The sequence below is a fragment of the Ambystoma mexicanum genome, chromosome 4q (genome assembly GCF_040938575.1).
Source record: "Ambystoma mexicanum isolate Mex_15411 chromosome 4q, UKY_AmexF1_1, whole genome shotgun sequence".
NCBI classification, from domain to species: domain Eukaryota; kingdom Metazoa; phylum Chordata; class Amphibia; order Caudata; family Ambystomatidae; genus Ambystoma; species Ambystoma mexicanum.
Window position 1 is genome coordinate 1115461412 of NC_090928.1, and position 16024 is coordinate 1115477435.

General features: G+C 49.2%; 1 protein-coding gene across 1 annotated transcript in view; it reads left to right on the forward strand.

The window, feature by feature from the left end:
* Positions 1 to 16024, forward strand: part of PARP1 (poly(ADP-ribose) polymerase 1) — a 921075-nt gene that overhangs the window by 883167 nt on the left and 21884 nt on the right. Inside the window, exon 22 of the mRNA XM_069608683.1 lies at positions 3138 to 3252. Coding sequence (XP_069464784.1) covers positions 3138 to 3252 — 115 coding nt within the window. The remainder of the gene's footprint in view (positions 1 to 3137; positions 3253 to 16024) is intronic.

The following is a 16024-nucleotide window of genomic DNA, read 5'->3' on the forward strand; positions in this document are numbered from 1 at the left end:
TGATTTCACATCCACAAGATCCTCCTAAACCTGTACTGGCTCACAAAACTTCTGGAGACCTTGTGAACTTTCAAGGCACATTGCCCCATTCAATTTAGGGTTGAATTCTAGTGGACTGTAATTGCTAGTCTAACCATTACCTTTCCTTTTCAGTATTTTGGGATTGGCAGTATTGTGGTTTTATTGCACTGTGTATGGGGGCTACATATGTCTTTTATGAGTGTTGTGTGATATTACTACTTGTAGTCATTTTCATATTGTTTGCTTGCCCATTAATATAGCATTTTTATAACTACTTGTCTAAGTGTAAAACTTGATTGCTTATCTTGTGGACCCTTTTCCAGGCTCACCCATTCCTGAGACTTAGCCTTGACCACTCTCCATGCTACCTTGATTGGTTTGCCTACAGCTCCCGAGTTGTCCCTGTTCACTAACTAGGTTTGCCTCCTTACTATACACTTGTCCAGTAGGCCATAGTCTAGAAATCAAGTTTAACATTATTTACCTGTGATTTGTATATGATTTGTCTATGAACTAAAGCCCTAATAAATATCTGTGTATATACTTATTGTCTAACTGGAATTACTGGTGGTGTTCTCTCTGGACTCCATGTAGACTTGGACCACTCGCACAATTCCGGAGTCTGATTGTGGAAATCCATCTCAACACCAACTCATTCAATGTAGGTGGTGGGGCAGTATGATTTAGACTTCGGGACATAATGGGGGTTGAGTAATGTTACAGTGAGACCCACACAGTCCCACTCATAATCAATTATCAATAACATACACATTTACATTCAAAATATGTGATGATCTAGATATTACTTACTTTATTTTCAATTACGAAACATAAAAAACGGTATATGTTAAAGCAAGTACATAATGTAAAAGTAATTGAAAGCCAATGTAAGAACACTGTAAAAGCAATGTAAACCATATTTCCATGCCTTCTAAGACAAGGCCCTTAACACTTAAAACGTTTGCCTCCTTTTAAGGTAGAGAGTCATATTGGCCTTAAAAGTTCAGAGAAGATAGCCCAGTAAGATAGCTCAGCGAGTTCAGTGCTAGCTGCTGTGATCTCCAGGTTATTGGTTTTGAATCTTACCATTGCCAGCCTGGCCTTTATTTCTTGGCAGGTTGATAAATGAGTTCCAATTTCGGTTGGGTAATAATTGTATGTAAAATGTTCTATATAAGGAATTGTGTTATTTATATAGTGCTTTCGCCGAATCATTTTTGAAAACCATTATTTTGTAGGGAGTCTGGAGTATTTTCCCTGTTCAATATGACAGGGTGTCCACTCCCTCTTCTCGCAGGGTTGATTCTGAAAATCCTTCTTAACCTGCAGCAGCAGGACTCTTCACCAGCATTGTGCGGCGAAGGTGCTGATTCAACCCTGTCAAGGGAGGCGCACCTACCAGCTGCAGGCATGATGGGAGCCGGGGCGGGATATCCCTAGATGTGGAAGGGACATCATTGACAGCTGCAGTGTGTAGTTTCTGCCGAGTGCGCATGCACAGCTCGAGACGTCTAGTAGCAAGCCAGGTGTGGGGGCACTCAAGGCAGGGCACACAGGAGGACCAAAGGGACTTGGTGCATAGGGTACAAAGGGTAGTAATAATACAATGGGAACCACATAACAGCCAACGTGGGGCAAAAAACACAGCTAAGTTAACCACTTGGGTTTTGCATTGGCAGGCCCTGCATAGCGGGCAGCCATGAATTTCATGAGCGCCCTGCAACAGCGATATGCTGGAGAAAGGTTGCAAGCTGGCTGGTCAAAGGAGGCGGCAGTCACTGAGAAAGAGGCTGGCAGATATCAACAAGGTCAGCGAGCCAGGCTCTCGGGTGCTTGCTGGGAAAGGAGAACATTAAAAAGCATAAAGGCAGGCTATGAGAGGCAAATTTACAGTCCTGCCGGCGGTTTCAAATCGCACCGTGGCAGATGGGCCTGGGAAAAATGCTGTTGGGCGAGGGGATGAGACGGGAGGTAGCCAATCGGCAGATGAGTTTTGGTGTCCCTGAGATAAGTGTTTTGTGTTCTCTCCGATGTCCAGGAGGCACCTTAATGGTTGGATGCCGTGTGAATGCCTCCCTTCCCACAAGCTCAGGGTGTCTCGTGTTTCTCATGTGTGCTGACCAATAACAGCAGGTTAATAAAGTCCCAAAGGTCAGCACGATTTCGTATTGTTAATAACAAGTCATTCCCGGGGTGGAGCGGGAAGGTATGTGACTTCACAGTGGTGGTATCGAACAGAGGGGTCAAGATTGTTTGCGCCAATCACTTTTGATTAACCTATGTCTAGCTATAGGGGACTGACTTGCTCCCACATCAGCTTTGTAAGATGTCTAATATTTTGTAACACTACTCGCAACTGTTTCTGACTATACAAATATTGTGTAACTATAGGATTTGGCTGCAGTGGGCAATTTTTTTTTTCCAGCTCCTATTAACCAGTTCTATTTCACTGTGCATTTTGATTGATGCTTGCCCAGCTCCAATAAACAGCGTTACTTCTTGCTTGGCGTACACTCCTTCTTGGATTGCTTTTCGTATCCCAGTGATTAGTTGCCTTCGGAGGACCCCCTGATACATTTGTCCCCTTTTTTTGTTTCCAGCCTTTTATGCATTACAGTGAATCCAAAGTCAGATTACCTGCTTGAAAGCCTTCTTTTCTTACCACTGAAATGGTTGCTGACAAACTACTTACTCTCTGCAGTGAACTTTGACTTTTAGAATTTTTCTGAAACTCTAAACACCAGATGAAGAGCCACCCTGAATGCAATAGCAAGACTTGATAAGATTAGCGTTTTACAAGCTAATGTTGTGTGAGAACAGTAAATGTGCAGTTTGGGGCATGGGAACCGCTGCATAATCTGATGTGATGTAGATCTAAACTGTCAGTTCATACGTTTGCACTGGCTCATGTCGACGTTTTATCATGTGTATGCTGCGGAATGATACGCTTTTTGAAAACATTCATTGATAGGAGTTCAAGGTGTTTTCACTGATACCTTGCAGCATTTCGCCCTCAGTGCATGGTCTGGTAGTCTGTAGGTCCATAGAGTAATTTGGTGATGAGCATTTTTGTATTTCATAGTTTTAACCTGTACCTTCCATTTGATCCTTCCTAGGCTTGGGACAGAATGCTCCTGACCCTTCGGCCACTGCAGTTCTTGACGGTGTACAAGTTCCTTTAGGATGTGGCATTCCGACTGAAATCTATGACACCAGTTTGTTGTATAACGAGTATCCTTTCCATGAATCACTTGTTTGCTTTGTTGCTGAAAGTGGATGTTTACTAGCATAGAAACTGCTGCCACGTTGCTGTCTTTATTGGCAAACTATGCACTCTCAAACTAATACAAGCTGCAAAAATACTGTCACTGGTAAGCAATGTTCCCATTTTTTCATTTATTTTGCACTTTATGCAATTTCAAATGACACTGGAAGTTGTGTACAGTGGTCGATAGTAGGGATGTAACGGTATACCGTTAAAGATACCGTGAACCACTTAATTGAACAATAATAACCGTCACATTGTTTATACCGGTATACCATTTATACCGTTAAGTGTGGTTTTCAATCTGATTTGGAAAAACTGCAGTAAGCAAGTGCTGCGCAGTCTTGTTCTTGGTCTTGCACTGTTGGATGTACCATCTGCCAAGCAGTATCAGTTGGAGCAGTTTCTAATGCCATTCCATAAACCACACGTGCCTGACACAAAATCAGTATGTTAGCAATAGGAAGAATAAATACAGTGCCAAGAAGGAAAAGGGTTTACTTTGGGTTGGCGGCTTTGGGGTTTATATATTTATAATGGATAATGTTTGCTAAACATATGACAATGGGGGATTTCCGTGGTTCTATCATTGAATTTACACATAATAAGTCACACTGCGAAATTCACTCATATGTGGGTATTCCCTGCTGCCATACCAAAGGGTAAGATGTCCGGGATTACTGAACACCTTTTGGCCCTCAAGTAAACTAAAGGCTGTAACATGAAGAGAGCGTGCGTGTGCACACATGCGTATTGTACCATCAGCCTCCATTGATCTGCGGCATGCAGGTTATAAAGATGGCAACACGTTCATCTTCACCATTAGCCAGTGGGGGAGCTAAAAGCCTAAATGACCACTTAAGAAAAGCTATTCAGTTTGCTTTGCCAGTCGCAGCAGGGCTCCCCGTCCCCTCCCCCTCTCCACACGTGTGTTTGTGTTTGGTGGAGGCAAGTATGCTGAAAAGCCCATTCTGGCCCTGGGTGCCTGGTTTTGTTTGTGATGATAAATCCAACAATTTATGACCTTTTTAGAAAATATTTGTTAAGATTGGTTAACTCCTGCTATACCGCGATAACCATGATATACCATCATTTTGCAAGAAGGTTATCGTACCGTCATAAAACTAATACCGTGACACCCCTAGTCGATAGAGACGATATGGAATTTAGGTAGGCATTGGAAGAAAACGTGTCGTAAATAGCAAGTTTAGGTGAGGGTTGGTGTTTAGAGTAGGGTTCCCTTTTTGTGTGAAATTTTCTCCACCTGAGAGTCCCCCAGGGCTTTTTGCTGGACTCCTGGATTTTGGTTTGCCTGAGTGGCAACCTTTTTCTACGCTCACTTATTCTTTTACTCTGCTTTTGGGAACCCTTTTGACCTCTTTTTGGAGTCCTGCTTTCCTCCAACTTTTCTGGCATCTACATTTTACTAAAGCAGCACGCAGCACTTTATGTGCAGTGTTGCTGGGAGCTCTTAGAGCTTCTGCTTTCTTGTTTCTTCATTTCCCTGTCTAACTCTTGTAGTTACCAGGGTGTGAGAAATCCTTTTAATCCTACAAGTGTTTTATTTTGCAATATCAGCACTCCCAACCTTATGGGGAGTGCTGAGGGAGACATTGTATCTCCAGTGACATTTCGATTACAGTGACAATCCCTCTGTTCAGGCTGGTGGCATTGTACCTTTTTGAACAACCTTTTGTGGACCTTTTGTCGCAAACTGTCTTTGCTGCTGCAGTAGGGGACACCAGCGACACTATTTGCCCAAAATGATGGCTGTACTTTTTTAAGCCCTGAACAAGATGACTTGTCCTTTCTGATGTCTTCTACCTTTATGGGTGGCAGAGGATTCTCTGGTCCTTTTTGTCTTCTCCAGGCTTCACAAGGAAAACTTGTGAAACTTCCCTGAGTAACTGGCAGGACAGGAAACGGGGGAGTTGACCAAAACTATTGTCCTTTGCCTGCAGTGTGGCTGTGCGAAACCAGTTCATACTGGGAGGCTGTCTTTCCCCATTGGACAACCCCCCCCCCCCCAAATTTGAATGGTATATGGGTCATGATTAGTAGACTGTGCTGGTGTTTATGGATACATTCCGAGGTCCTGGATCTAAAACTGAATCGACCACTAGAGCAGAAGATTCCAAAGGACGATGATGAAGGATGCCGCCAGCAACTTTCTGCGACACCCAGATCCTGCTAAGTAACCGCTGCAGTCTCGATCTCCACTTCTAGGCAACAGGGAAGATCCAAACATGACTTTCTCTCTTGGACTGGTGGGCTTGCACAGTTCCAAGACTAACTATAATTTGTGCCATCCCTGGACGATCTCGGACCCCCCATGCCCTGTAATTCATCAATACCTGGGGACCTGCGCTGCATCGTTGTGCATTGTCGCCTGAAGCACTGTTTCATTTGGAACTTTGTGGGCATCCTCCTATGCCTGCCGTCACTCAAGCCAGCTCCCAAAGTCCCCTCCAAAAGACAAGGACCAGGAAACCGAGAAGAGTCTACCACTGCGACAATCGTCCTTCTTCCAAACCTGAAAAAGGCACCAACGAGCCAGAACTGCGAAGATCATTAGCTAAGCATCCACCGTATCCACCAAAGTGCTTTCTGTTACCAAGACTCACAACAATGTGACCGGGTCTACTGTCACCTCACTGCTGGGCATGTCCTGCAGCAACTGCATCTTCACTTGAAGGTACTGTCCTGCTCCTGGTAAAACTTACCTGGAGTCTGCTTGCTTGATCCTGTGAAACTGGGGGCTGCAAATAGCTTGTATCTCGCACCCCTATAAGTCCCCTTAAGGTTACATTAGGGTGGACAGCCCATTGTACTCTATCCTGCCTTAGGACAATGGTCCCTGTGACAATCCTTCAAGGAAGTATCCTAATTTCCTTGATTTGTAAAACCTAACTTGTACTTACCTGCAAACCCAGAAGTGCTCATGTTGGACTCTATCCTATAAGGTGTCGCTGTCCCTAGGATGGAGGTGGTGCAACGCCTATCTAAAAGGACAGGGAGGTGCTACTCCTACGTATACAATGTTTTTATTTCCAATCAAGGAGAATAGTTAAAAGTAGTTGAACTAATTCTACTTATCCCTCCATGGACGTTCTCTGGAGGACTTTCCCTTTTATCTATATAAAGTGCATATCCCACTAGATTTGCTTTATTCACCCCCAAAAGAGGTGTGTGCATGAGGTGTAGACCAGGTGGTTCAATGAGGTTCAACACAAAAGATAAATCTATAACCCAGTACAGCAGGAATGTCTCAGCTGTGCTGGGCAATTATTCGTGAGACTTTAAAAACCAAACCCTGTTAACAGTTCCAGGTAGGGAGACCGTTTGTCTCTAAACTATCGTGTGGTGAAATGTCACCAGAGTGGAGGAGAAAGGTCATCCCTCCACTATAAAAGTATTCCTTTTGGTTGCTGTATCCTGTGTGTTCTTGGGGGATATCCTCTATCGTGATGGTCGACTGGTTTCGATGAACTACTTGTTGTCATCTTCTTCAGGACCTTTAGTTCAGCAACGTTTTATGCAGATTGTCCGCTGCCTCAAGGTAGTGGTGTCACAACCTCCTGACCTAGGGAAAGGATTGTGTAAGGACTTTATTTGGCTTAGGAAATATAGTAAATCTTATTTAATTGGCATGCACAATGCTGTCCAGTACTATTGAAAGACCCTGTGGTCTGTGTTATCGGTCTGTTATTGCCCACCACACATTGAATTCCCCAACTCCCAATGCGTGTTATACATGTATTGAGGCTTTTCCCCATGCCAGTACCGTATAAACAATAATGGGATTGAACCCAAGATTTAGCTAGTTCATTGAATAGTTTGTCTAATGTTTCTCTACATTACCTTGCTTCCACACAAGTTACGGTCAAAAATGCCCTTAACGAAGAAATCCAATGGCACAATCTGGCACTCATAAAATGACTTTGGGCACCCGCAAGCAGATATATTGGGAGTGCACTCCACACCACACATGTAGGGATAGCCCTAGCCACATCACTATACGTCTTGAATCAACAGCTACCATGTAAATTGCACACTCCTAGTTGTATGGGAGATAACACCTCCCCTTTTGCGAGGGTACACAGTAGTCTGTCCGCCCTGTGCAGGACCTTGCCTTGTCCCTTAACTTACAGGGTAGCAGGAGACACATATAAAGGCAATAAGTATCTCCCTCGAGATCACCACGAGGCGTCCTGCGGGTCTTGCCAGCTTCTACGTCCTAAGATGATAAAAGAATGGCGAGTTAAATGGTGGCCGGCCTACGCCATGATGCAGGCCGAAGGTAGCTCCCCCTGCCGCCGCTGCAGGCACCGAGAGTGACGAGGAACTTAACGACAGCCGTGGCTCTGACACAAATGCCATCAACCTATCTTCAGAGCAGCCACACTGAGTCGTCCGGCCCCGGCAGGCAGACCGCCGGTTCTGCTATGGGGAGTGTACATCCCGGCGACAGGGACGCACACACTACTCACAAAGGTAAAAAGGTAAACACACAACCCCCTCCCCCCCCCACCCCCAAAACAGCCTTGACGAACTCGCCAGGACAGTCAAAGATGCCAACGAGTACATCAATTTCTTTGACGGAACCCGCCGATACGCAGGGACAACAGCCCTCCCCGCATCCGGGCATTTCACTGACGAGGGCATCAGCACCAAAATTCATAAAGCCGTTGAGACGCCTCTTAAGAGCATGCCACCGCAGAAAGTTCAGGAAACTTCAAAACCTACGGCAAAGCCGCTAGAACAGCAGAAAACCCTCCCAGACACGCTGAACATCCGTGGGAGCCTTGCAAAGATCGGTTCGGCAGCTTACAGGCCCAAGGACAGGTCAGGTCGAAAGGCAGGAAGACTATTATGAAGGTTCCCAGCCCCTGGCTAAGACCCTCTCTAAGTCTTGACGGTCTAAACACTCTGACCCCCAAGAAGAGCCCCCCAGGCCCCTCTGGCTCATCCTTATGGACCACAGATAGGTTTGAGGGGTGTATGAATAGACTTTTAAAATTTGTGGACTTCTCAGGAAGGTTTACCACGCCTAAAAGGCACAGTGAGGAAGACTTCTACCCTACTGTGTCTAAATTTCAGAGGACCTCCTGCCCTCTTCATGATGAGGTGTTTGACCTGACGGAACAGAAAAGGTTTGAGGTTCCTATTGACCAGGCCCCAGATTGGGAGGGCGGGTTTAATGACCAGCCAGTTGCTAATCCAACATGGCTGCCACCAACTAATATCCCTGATCCAGACACATTATGCATGGATCCTCCCGCAGCTCCTCCCATTACACAGGCATCTCCCATAGATGACCAGATGGCATTTAATGTCATTCTCAAGAAGGCTGCAGAACGTTTTCAGACTGCCAACCAAGAAGCAGTGCAAGACACTGACTGGAGGATATTCTGAAGGAGAGAAACCACATGCAAGCTAGGCTACACCTTTATTGAACTCCATTAAATGGCATATCACCCCTTCTTTGCTGATGCCATCGCAAACGAGGGCTGTGAACCCACGGGTCGAAGCTTTTTCGCCCCTCAACTACAGATCCTCTACAATCGGGGACATGCCACTCCAGATTCCCTAGTGTTGACTACAACTAGGAAAAGAGCATGAGTACCCTTGTCGGCGGCTGAGGCACCACCGTACAAGGACTGCAAGAAATTGTCTGCCCTGGGGAAGCATATCACTACTGCGGCAGCCTATGCCACCAGAATTGCCAACAATACTACGTACTCTTGCGTCCCGTACCCTTTACCTCCATACTGCAAGGGCGTCCCTTCCAAGGGACGGGAGACAGAACCTTTTTCACCAGAAAAAACCTGCCTCTTTAAACTTAGAGGTGCGCTGGGGTGCGGCCCAGGGAGCATGCAGTACCCTGACTCTGCCCTCTGGCGCCACACCTCAGTCCCCTTTTCCGCGACAACAGGAACGGGCCGAATTCACCAGCGCTCCTGGGTTTGGCTTCGGCTATGTAAATCCACGCGCTGAAACTTATTCTTAGTCTTTTCTTTTTAGCATCCTGTAGCGGGTTCTTCCCAACTTCAGACCCCCACGCCCTCTGCCTGCGTAGCCCTGGCCCCGACCACGGTTGGCAAGCTTGTACAGCGTGTCTCTCGCCGTCCTCGAAAGCGCTGAAGAACAGACTAGCCAGCTGGAGGGAGCTCTTCCAGAAGTCGACTCCAGAAGACCTCAAGAACTTCAAAACTTTGAGCTAAACCCAAGGTAAGGCCGATATTCTCCATCGCACCCTGCAAAGGAGACTCCTTCCCAGGGACTCTCCGGCACGGGACGGACCGGTCAGGTCCTTATGCCAGCATGTGCACCAAGGCTGCGCCCTTGTTCCGGCAATATGGCCGAGGGGCTACGTCCTAGTACCGGCAATACGACTGAGGGGGGTGCCGAAACGTGGCTCTGCCGACCCTCGGGTCGAGGGTGTCACACCTACCGGGCCTAGACCCGAGGAGGAGGGTATGCCTCATGATCCACATGCAAGACTCTTGGACAAGGGACAGCCCAGCAACACGTCGCAGGCACATGGCAGGCAGCTCAACAAGATGGCCGCCGCACCAGACAGAGGCGCCCATACGACGCCATTCCAGGAATTCGGGTACGTGGCCTACGACCTATCCCTCTATTGCGCAGGGCAGCTTCCCACTGCGTCCATATGGGCAGGGTACGCAGCGACTCCAGCAGCTACCAGTCAGCACCCCCTGCCGCCTCTTCGACCACTGAGGAGGGGTTCTTCGAGAGGTTCCTCGGCCTCATGAAGTCACCTCGAAGGGGGGTTATCCTCAAGGACGCCATCAGGAAAGTCCTCCCCGCAATGCTAGCGGCACCACAAGCTCCAGCGCCACAGGCCCCGGCGCAGCCGCTGCCTCCGGCTCCCCAGCCAATGCCTCAGGTGGTTCCGTACTAGCCTGCGCCGCCTCCTCGGCCTCTGGCCGCGGTCCTTGTACCCCAGCCTCCGGCACCAACTACTACTACTCCTCCTCCACAGGATCCTCCTGACCCACAGGGTACGGATGAGGAGGAGGATCCGGACACGCCATCCTCGGCCAGGGCCTTCCGCGAATGTCTTACTGGCCTGGTGGAGTATCTGGGCCCAGCCCAACCCGAGGTCGAGCAGCCGGCAGAGGTTTCTGGCTGACATCCTCAAGAAACGCCCCTCTGCCAAAACGGGGATTCCACTGCAAACCGATGTAGCCTCCCTGGCCAAGAAGGGTTGGCTCAAACCCCACTCAGCCCAACCGGTCAATCGGCGCCTGGACGCCAAGTACAGACAGATGGAGGGGGATACACTCTTGCTCTCGGCCCATCCTGAGCCACACTCCTCGGTGATCGCTGCGGCATCACTATACTCCAAGCCTCAGTCGTCCTCTGTGGCGCTGCTAGGCCAGGAGAAGATCTTGGAGATGTAGGGGAAGGAACTCTATTCCAACGCGTCCTTGCATCTTCGTCAGGCCAACACAGATGCCATGCTGGCTTCTGCCAACCGAAGGTTATGGCGGGAAATTGCAGACTTCCTCTTGGAACTCACTACTCCGAGCCAATCGCGCTTTAATGCGGGGCTGGCCAAGGCCAAGCTGGTGGCGTATGACCTCGTGGATTCACCGTGGCCCATATCGACGCCTCCGGCCGTGCTATCTACAGCCTGGCTCCGGGCAACAAAATTCAACCTGGACGTCCAGGAACGCATATTGGATCTACCGTTCAAAGGGGGGACCGCTTCCACTCCTCCACGGCCGAAGAGCTGGACAAAAAAGAAAATCAGCTCACAAACGGCCACGTTTTTATCCATCCTGACAAAGACCACGCCCAAATCGTACACCCAATCTCAGCAGCGCTCCGACAGCGGTCGTACGTACAGAGGGTTCTGCGGCTTCCAGGAACAGAGATCCAGGCCAACGGACCGCTCGCAGTCTCAGAACCGGTGCAAGCAACAAACAGGGGTAGGTGGGCAAGGGCTTTTTCCAGTCCCCCTCCTCCACCACAGCCTTCGAGGGAAAGAAGGCATGACACGCCCCTTCAGGTCTACGTGTCTCTAGTGGGGGGCAGGCTAGCTCTCCACGCACATTTCTGGCGCCAGAATTTCATGGACCCCTGGATCCTCTGTAGTATCCACAGGTTCCGCCTCCCTATCCCAGCCACTCCTCCCCTCCCCCAGGTTGGGACAGCAACTCTTCTGGCGGGGATCTGGTCATTCGTAGAGAGCCAGGCAGTGGAGGAAGTCCCAGCCTCCCAGCAAGGCTTGGACTTTTACTCCAGGATTTTCGCCATTCAGAAGAACCACCAGGTGGGCCGGAGAGTTGGGCTGGACCTTTCCACCCTCAACCTCGCCTTACCCCTGCAAAAATTCAAGATGGTTATGCCAGCTTTTATAGCAGAGACATTGTGCATCGGGAAACTGGATGTGCTCTCTGGATCTGAAGGACATGCACCTACACCAGGCTCAGGAATACAGTGGCGGCCCTCCTCAGAGCGCAGGGCCTCCACATGTACCCATACCTCGACGACTGGCTCGTCAGGGCTACATCTCCGGAAGCGGTTCACCACTCTTCCCATGCCCTTATGAACAAACTGCACAATCTGGGCTTCTCGCTCAATCTCAAGAAGTCACAGTTGCAGCCCACGTAGACTGGCATTCTTGGGCCTCATCTGGGACACGTGCTCCGAGAAGGTAATTCCGTTGGAGGACAAGATCTCGGCCATCAAGAGGGCCACCAACCAGTCTCTTGGTGGCGGTCCTATTAGCTGCACACTAGATTGAGGATGAGGAGGATTCAGCTGCACTTCGCGGCCTCATGGAACCAAGAGTAGGGCTCTCAATTCGAGATGATCAACGTTGCTCCATCTCTCCACCCGGACCTAACGTGGTGGTCCAGGGACTGCAACCTATGGACAGGCAAACCCTATTGGCTGCCCACCCTGCAGGCCACTGTCACCACGGATTCCTCGCTCAAGGGCTGGGGAGCCACCTTGGACAATCTCTCGGTCCACGGCACCTGGACTCGACAGGGACAGGAATACCACATCAATTGGCTAGAGCTGAATGCCATCTGGCTAGCGCTCGAGGCATTACTACCACTTCTCGGGGGCATGGTTGTCCTCATCCAGACAGACAACTCTACCAGCATGTACTAGGTCAACAAACAGGGAGGCACCAGATCCCCTCCTCTGTGCAGACTGGCAATCAGCATGTTGGAGTGGGCTCTGGAAAATGACCTCTACCTCACGGCAGTCCACCTCCTGGGGAATCCAACCTGAAGGCAGACAGGCTCAGCAGGCTGGTAGCGGACAATTACGAGTGGCAGCTAAACAACCTCTTTATTCAGGAGATCTTGAACAGGTGGGTCATCCGCAGGTGGATCTCTTTTCCACCTGGCACAACAAGAAGTGCCCTCAGTTTGCGTCCTGGCAGGGACAGGGCCCCAGCTCCCTGGGCGATGCATTTCAGCTTCAGTGGAACGGCATGATGGCTTCCGCACTCCCGCCCACTCCGCTGATTCGCAGAGTAATTTGCAAGATCAAGGAGTCTCGCCAACTCTGCATCATTCAAATAGTTGCATGGTGGCCGCCCAGGCCATGGTTTTTGGAGCTGCTGAGCACTCTGGTGCAGCGGGGGGGGGGGGGGTGCGCACATGGTCATCTACCCCATGCCACAAACTACTGCTCACAGCGTGGTTCCTGAGCCGGTAATGCTGCGGCACCTCAGCCTCTCTTAGACTAATCTGGAAATCATAAAGGTCGCAAGGAGCAAGGCTACCAGGGCTCAGTATAAAAGCAAATGAACCAGATTCTGCCACTGGGCAGACTCCAAGGGAATCGATCCCCTGGGATGTACTTTGGGCGACGTGCTCTCCTTCTCAGTGCACCTCGCCCACTCTGACGTGCAGGTTGACACTTGCCGTACATATCTCGCAGCCATTGGAGCTTACAGGAACTCGGAGGAGGGGCACTTCTCCTCCTCCAATCCTATCGTCAAGAAACATTTGACATGGCTTGTGAGGCTCTACCCGCCCGTCCAGAGGCTGCACCTGGTGTGGGACCTCAACATAGTCTTGGGCCAATGGCGTCCGCAGACATCAGGCTGGTCACCATTAAGACGGCCTTACTAGTCGACCTTATCTCGGCTCGTAGAGTCGGCTAAATCCAGGCACTGGTCGCTTCGGAACCATATACTACCTTTCACAGGGACAAAGTAGTTCTGCGCACACACACAGCATTTCTGCCCAAGGTGCCGTCTGCTTTCCACTTAAACGAGGAAATAGTCCTTCCTACGTTCTCTGCTGATCCTATGGACGAAGCACAGCGTGCTGCACTGCCTGGATGTCAGGCATGCCCTGAATTTCTACTTGGACAGGACCAAGAGCTTCTGCAAATCGGACGCCCTGTTTGTCACTTTCGGAGGCTCAAGACCAGGCCATCAGGCCTCCAAGGCTTCCATATCCTGCTGGATTCACTCGGCCATCAAAGAAGCATATAAGGGCCAGCACATGCCTCTGCCGGCCAACATGCATGCCCACGCAGTCGGGGCCAAGGCAGTGGCCATCGCATTCCAGCGCCATGTCCCTTAGCAAGTCATAAGCAGGACGGCCACTTCGGCCACTCCCTCAGCTTTCTGCAAGCATTATTGTTTAGATGCCGGCTCTAGATCTGACTGCTTTCGGACAGGTGGTCTAGGAACCTATTTGCTTAAGCAGGGGTTCCTACTGCTTAACTGAACTGCGAATTCAGTTTAATCGCCCATGCAGTATGGAGGAAAGGGGACGGGACATAAGAGTAATTATAAGTTACGCACCGTAGAGTCCATAGTCCCCTTTCCTCCATACGTCCCACCACCCCCCCCCCTATTAATAATGGTGTCATTAGGCAATGTAAAATCTATTGTCGATGCGTCAAAGGGGACTGCGGTGTGGCGCCGGAGAGCGGAGTGAAGGCAGCGCATGCTCCCTGGGCTGCATCCATGCGCGCCTTCAAATTTTAAAGGGGAAGGAGGTTTTTTCTGGTGAAAAGGTTTGTCTCGCGCCTCTTGGAAGGGACGCCCATGCAGTATGGAGCAAAGGGGAGTATGGACTAAGAGTACATTAGTCACTACGATATGATATGACATTTATAACGCGCCTATACACAAGTGTTTGGAGACGCGAGAACTACGGTGAGTAACTTATAATTTGTTGGCCAGCTACAGTGACGTTCAGTGGAATCTGCTTCAGGAAGGCCTGCAAGAGGTCCCTGAACCGACAGTCACGTCTGCTGACTGTTGTGGCAGAGGGGAGGCAGGTGAATCATCATTTTCTTAAGAACACCCTAGATGCTGCAGACACAGCCGGGAGAACTCTGGCGCAAGGTACCCTTTTGAAGAGGCACGTGCGGTTGAAAGATTTGGGGTTCAAACCAGAGGCTCAGCCGTCCCTCATCAACAAAACGGTGGAGGAATCCAACCTGTTTGGTAAAGCTGTAGATGAGGCACTGGAGACTGCGAAGAAAGAACATGAGACTTTTAAATCTTTGAACCAGATAACGCAAAGGCCTTTTCAGCAGCGAGGTGGCAGCTCTCGCTGCCCCTTTTACAGATGATCTTACCCACGTTCCCCACACAACCAATACGTAATGGGTAACACCTGGTTCTCAGGACCGGGGTCAGCTGCCTCTAACCAGTATCAGCCTAGAGGACAGCGCCGTGGCACGGGAAGGGGGTAGACGTGTTAGGCAAAGTTTGTATGCAGTACCCTCTGGGAACACTTCAAACAACTATGACTACAGGTATAGGCAACCCAGCCTTTGGTATAAGCTTGTACTACAGTTTTAGTAGTGTGTTGAGTAGCCAGTCTGATCTCAAGAGGGGAAATGTGAGCTGTAGTGGAGTTGCACAAAGATTCACAGTTACAGGTATTCAAATAAACTCTTACACTCAAGGTTTCTTGCATAAACAATTTATCAGTCCGTTATAAAACCTTCTTCAGAAGGGAGCAATAGAATAGTAACACAGAAATATACTTCAATACTGTACACTCTGAGTCTCTGAATCGGACAAGACCCTTTTGGGATGGCCCATAGATGCCACCTACACCCACAGCCATGTGCGTGGACAGACCACCACCTAATCACCTTCAGCATCCCGGTCAAAATCATCCAAACCATTCCTGACATCGCACCTGCGATTTCCACAAGAAACAAGTGTGACATAACCTGCGCTAAACTACTCCCACTAATCCTCCCAGTTCTCAATGAACGCATCTCCTCATGCTCTGATCCAACGGTCCTGGTAGACACATTCAATCAGACTATGTTGAAAACCCTTGGCCTTATTGCACCCATCAATTCCAGAAATCCTAAACCACGGGTCCACCTCATCTCATGGTTTACACCGCAGTTGAGAATCCTACATAAAGAAAAACGGAACCTCAAAGTGCGTTGGAAAAGCAATCCTACGGAAACAAAACAAGCATTGCATTACTACTCTGAACTACAAACAGGCTATACTTCAGGCTAAAAGAGAGTGGCATAACAAGCTGATCGAACTAGCAAAATCAAATACTAAAGAGTTATTCAGAATATTAAAGGAACTGGAATCCCCTGTCACTCCACCCGACACCTGCACCAAAGACAGCACATGCTGCGCCAATATTCAAAAGGCACTCCTTGGTAAAATAGCCACTCTTCAAACTAAAATCAATGACAAAAAAACCTGTCATCAGATTGACCTGTAACCTAAAACCCCTCAGGTCA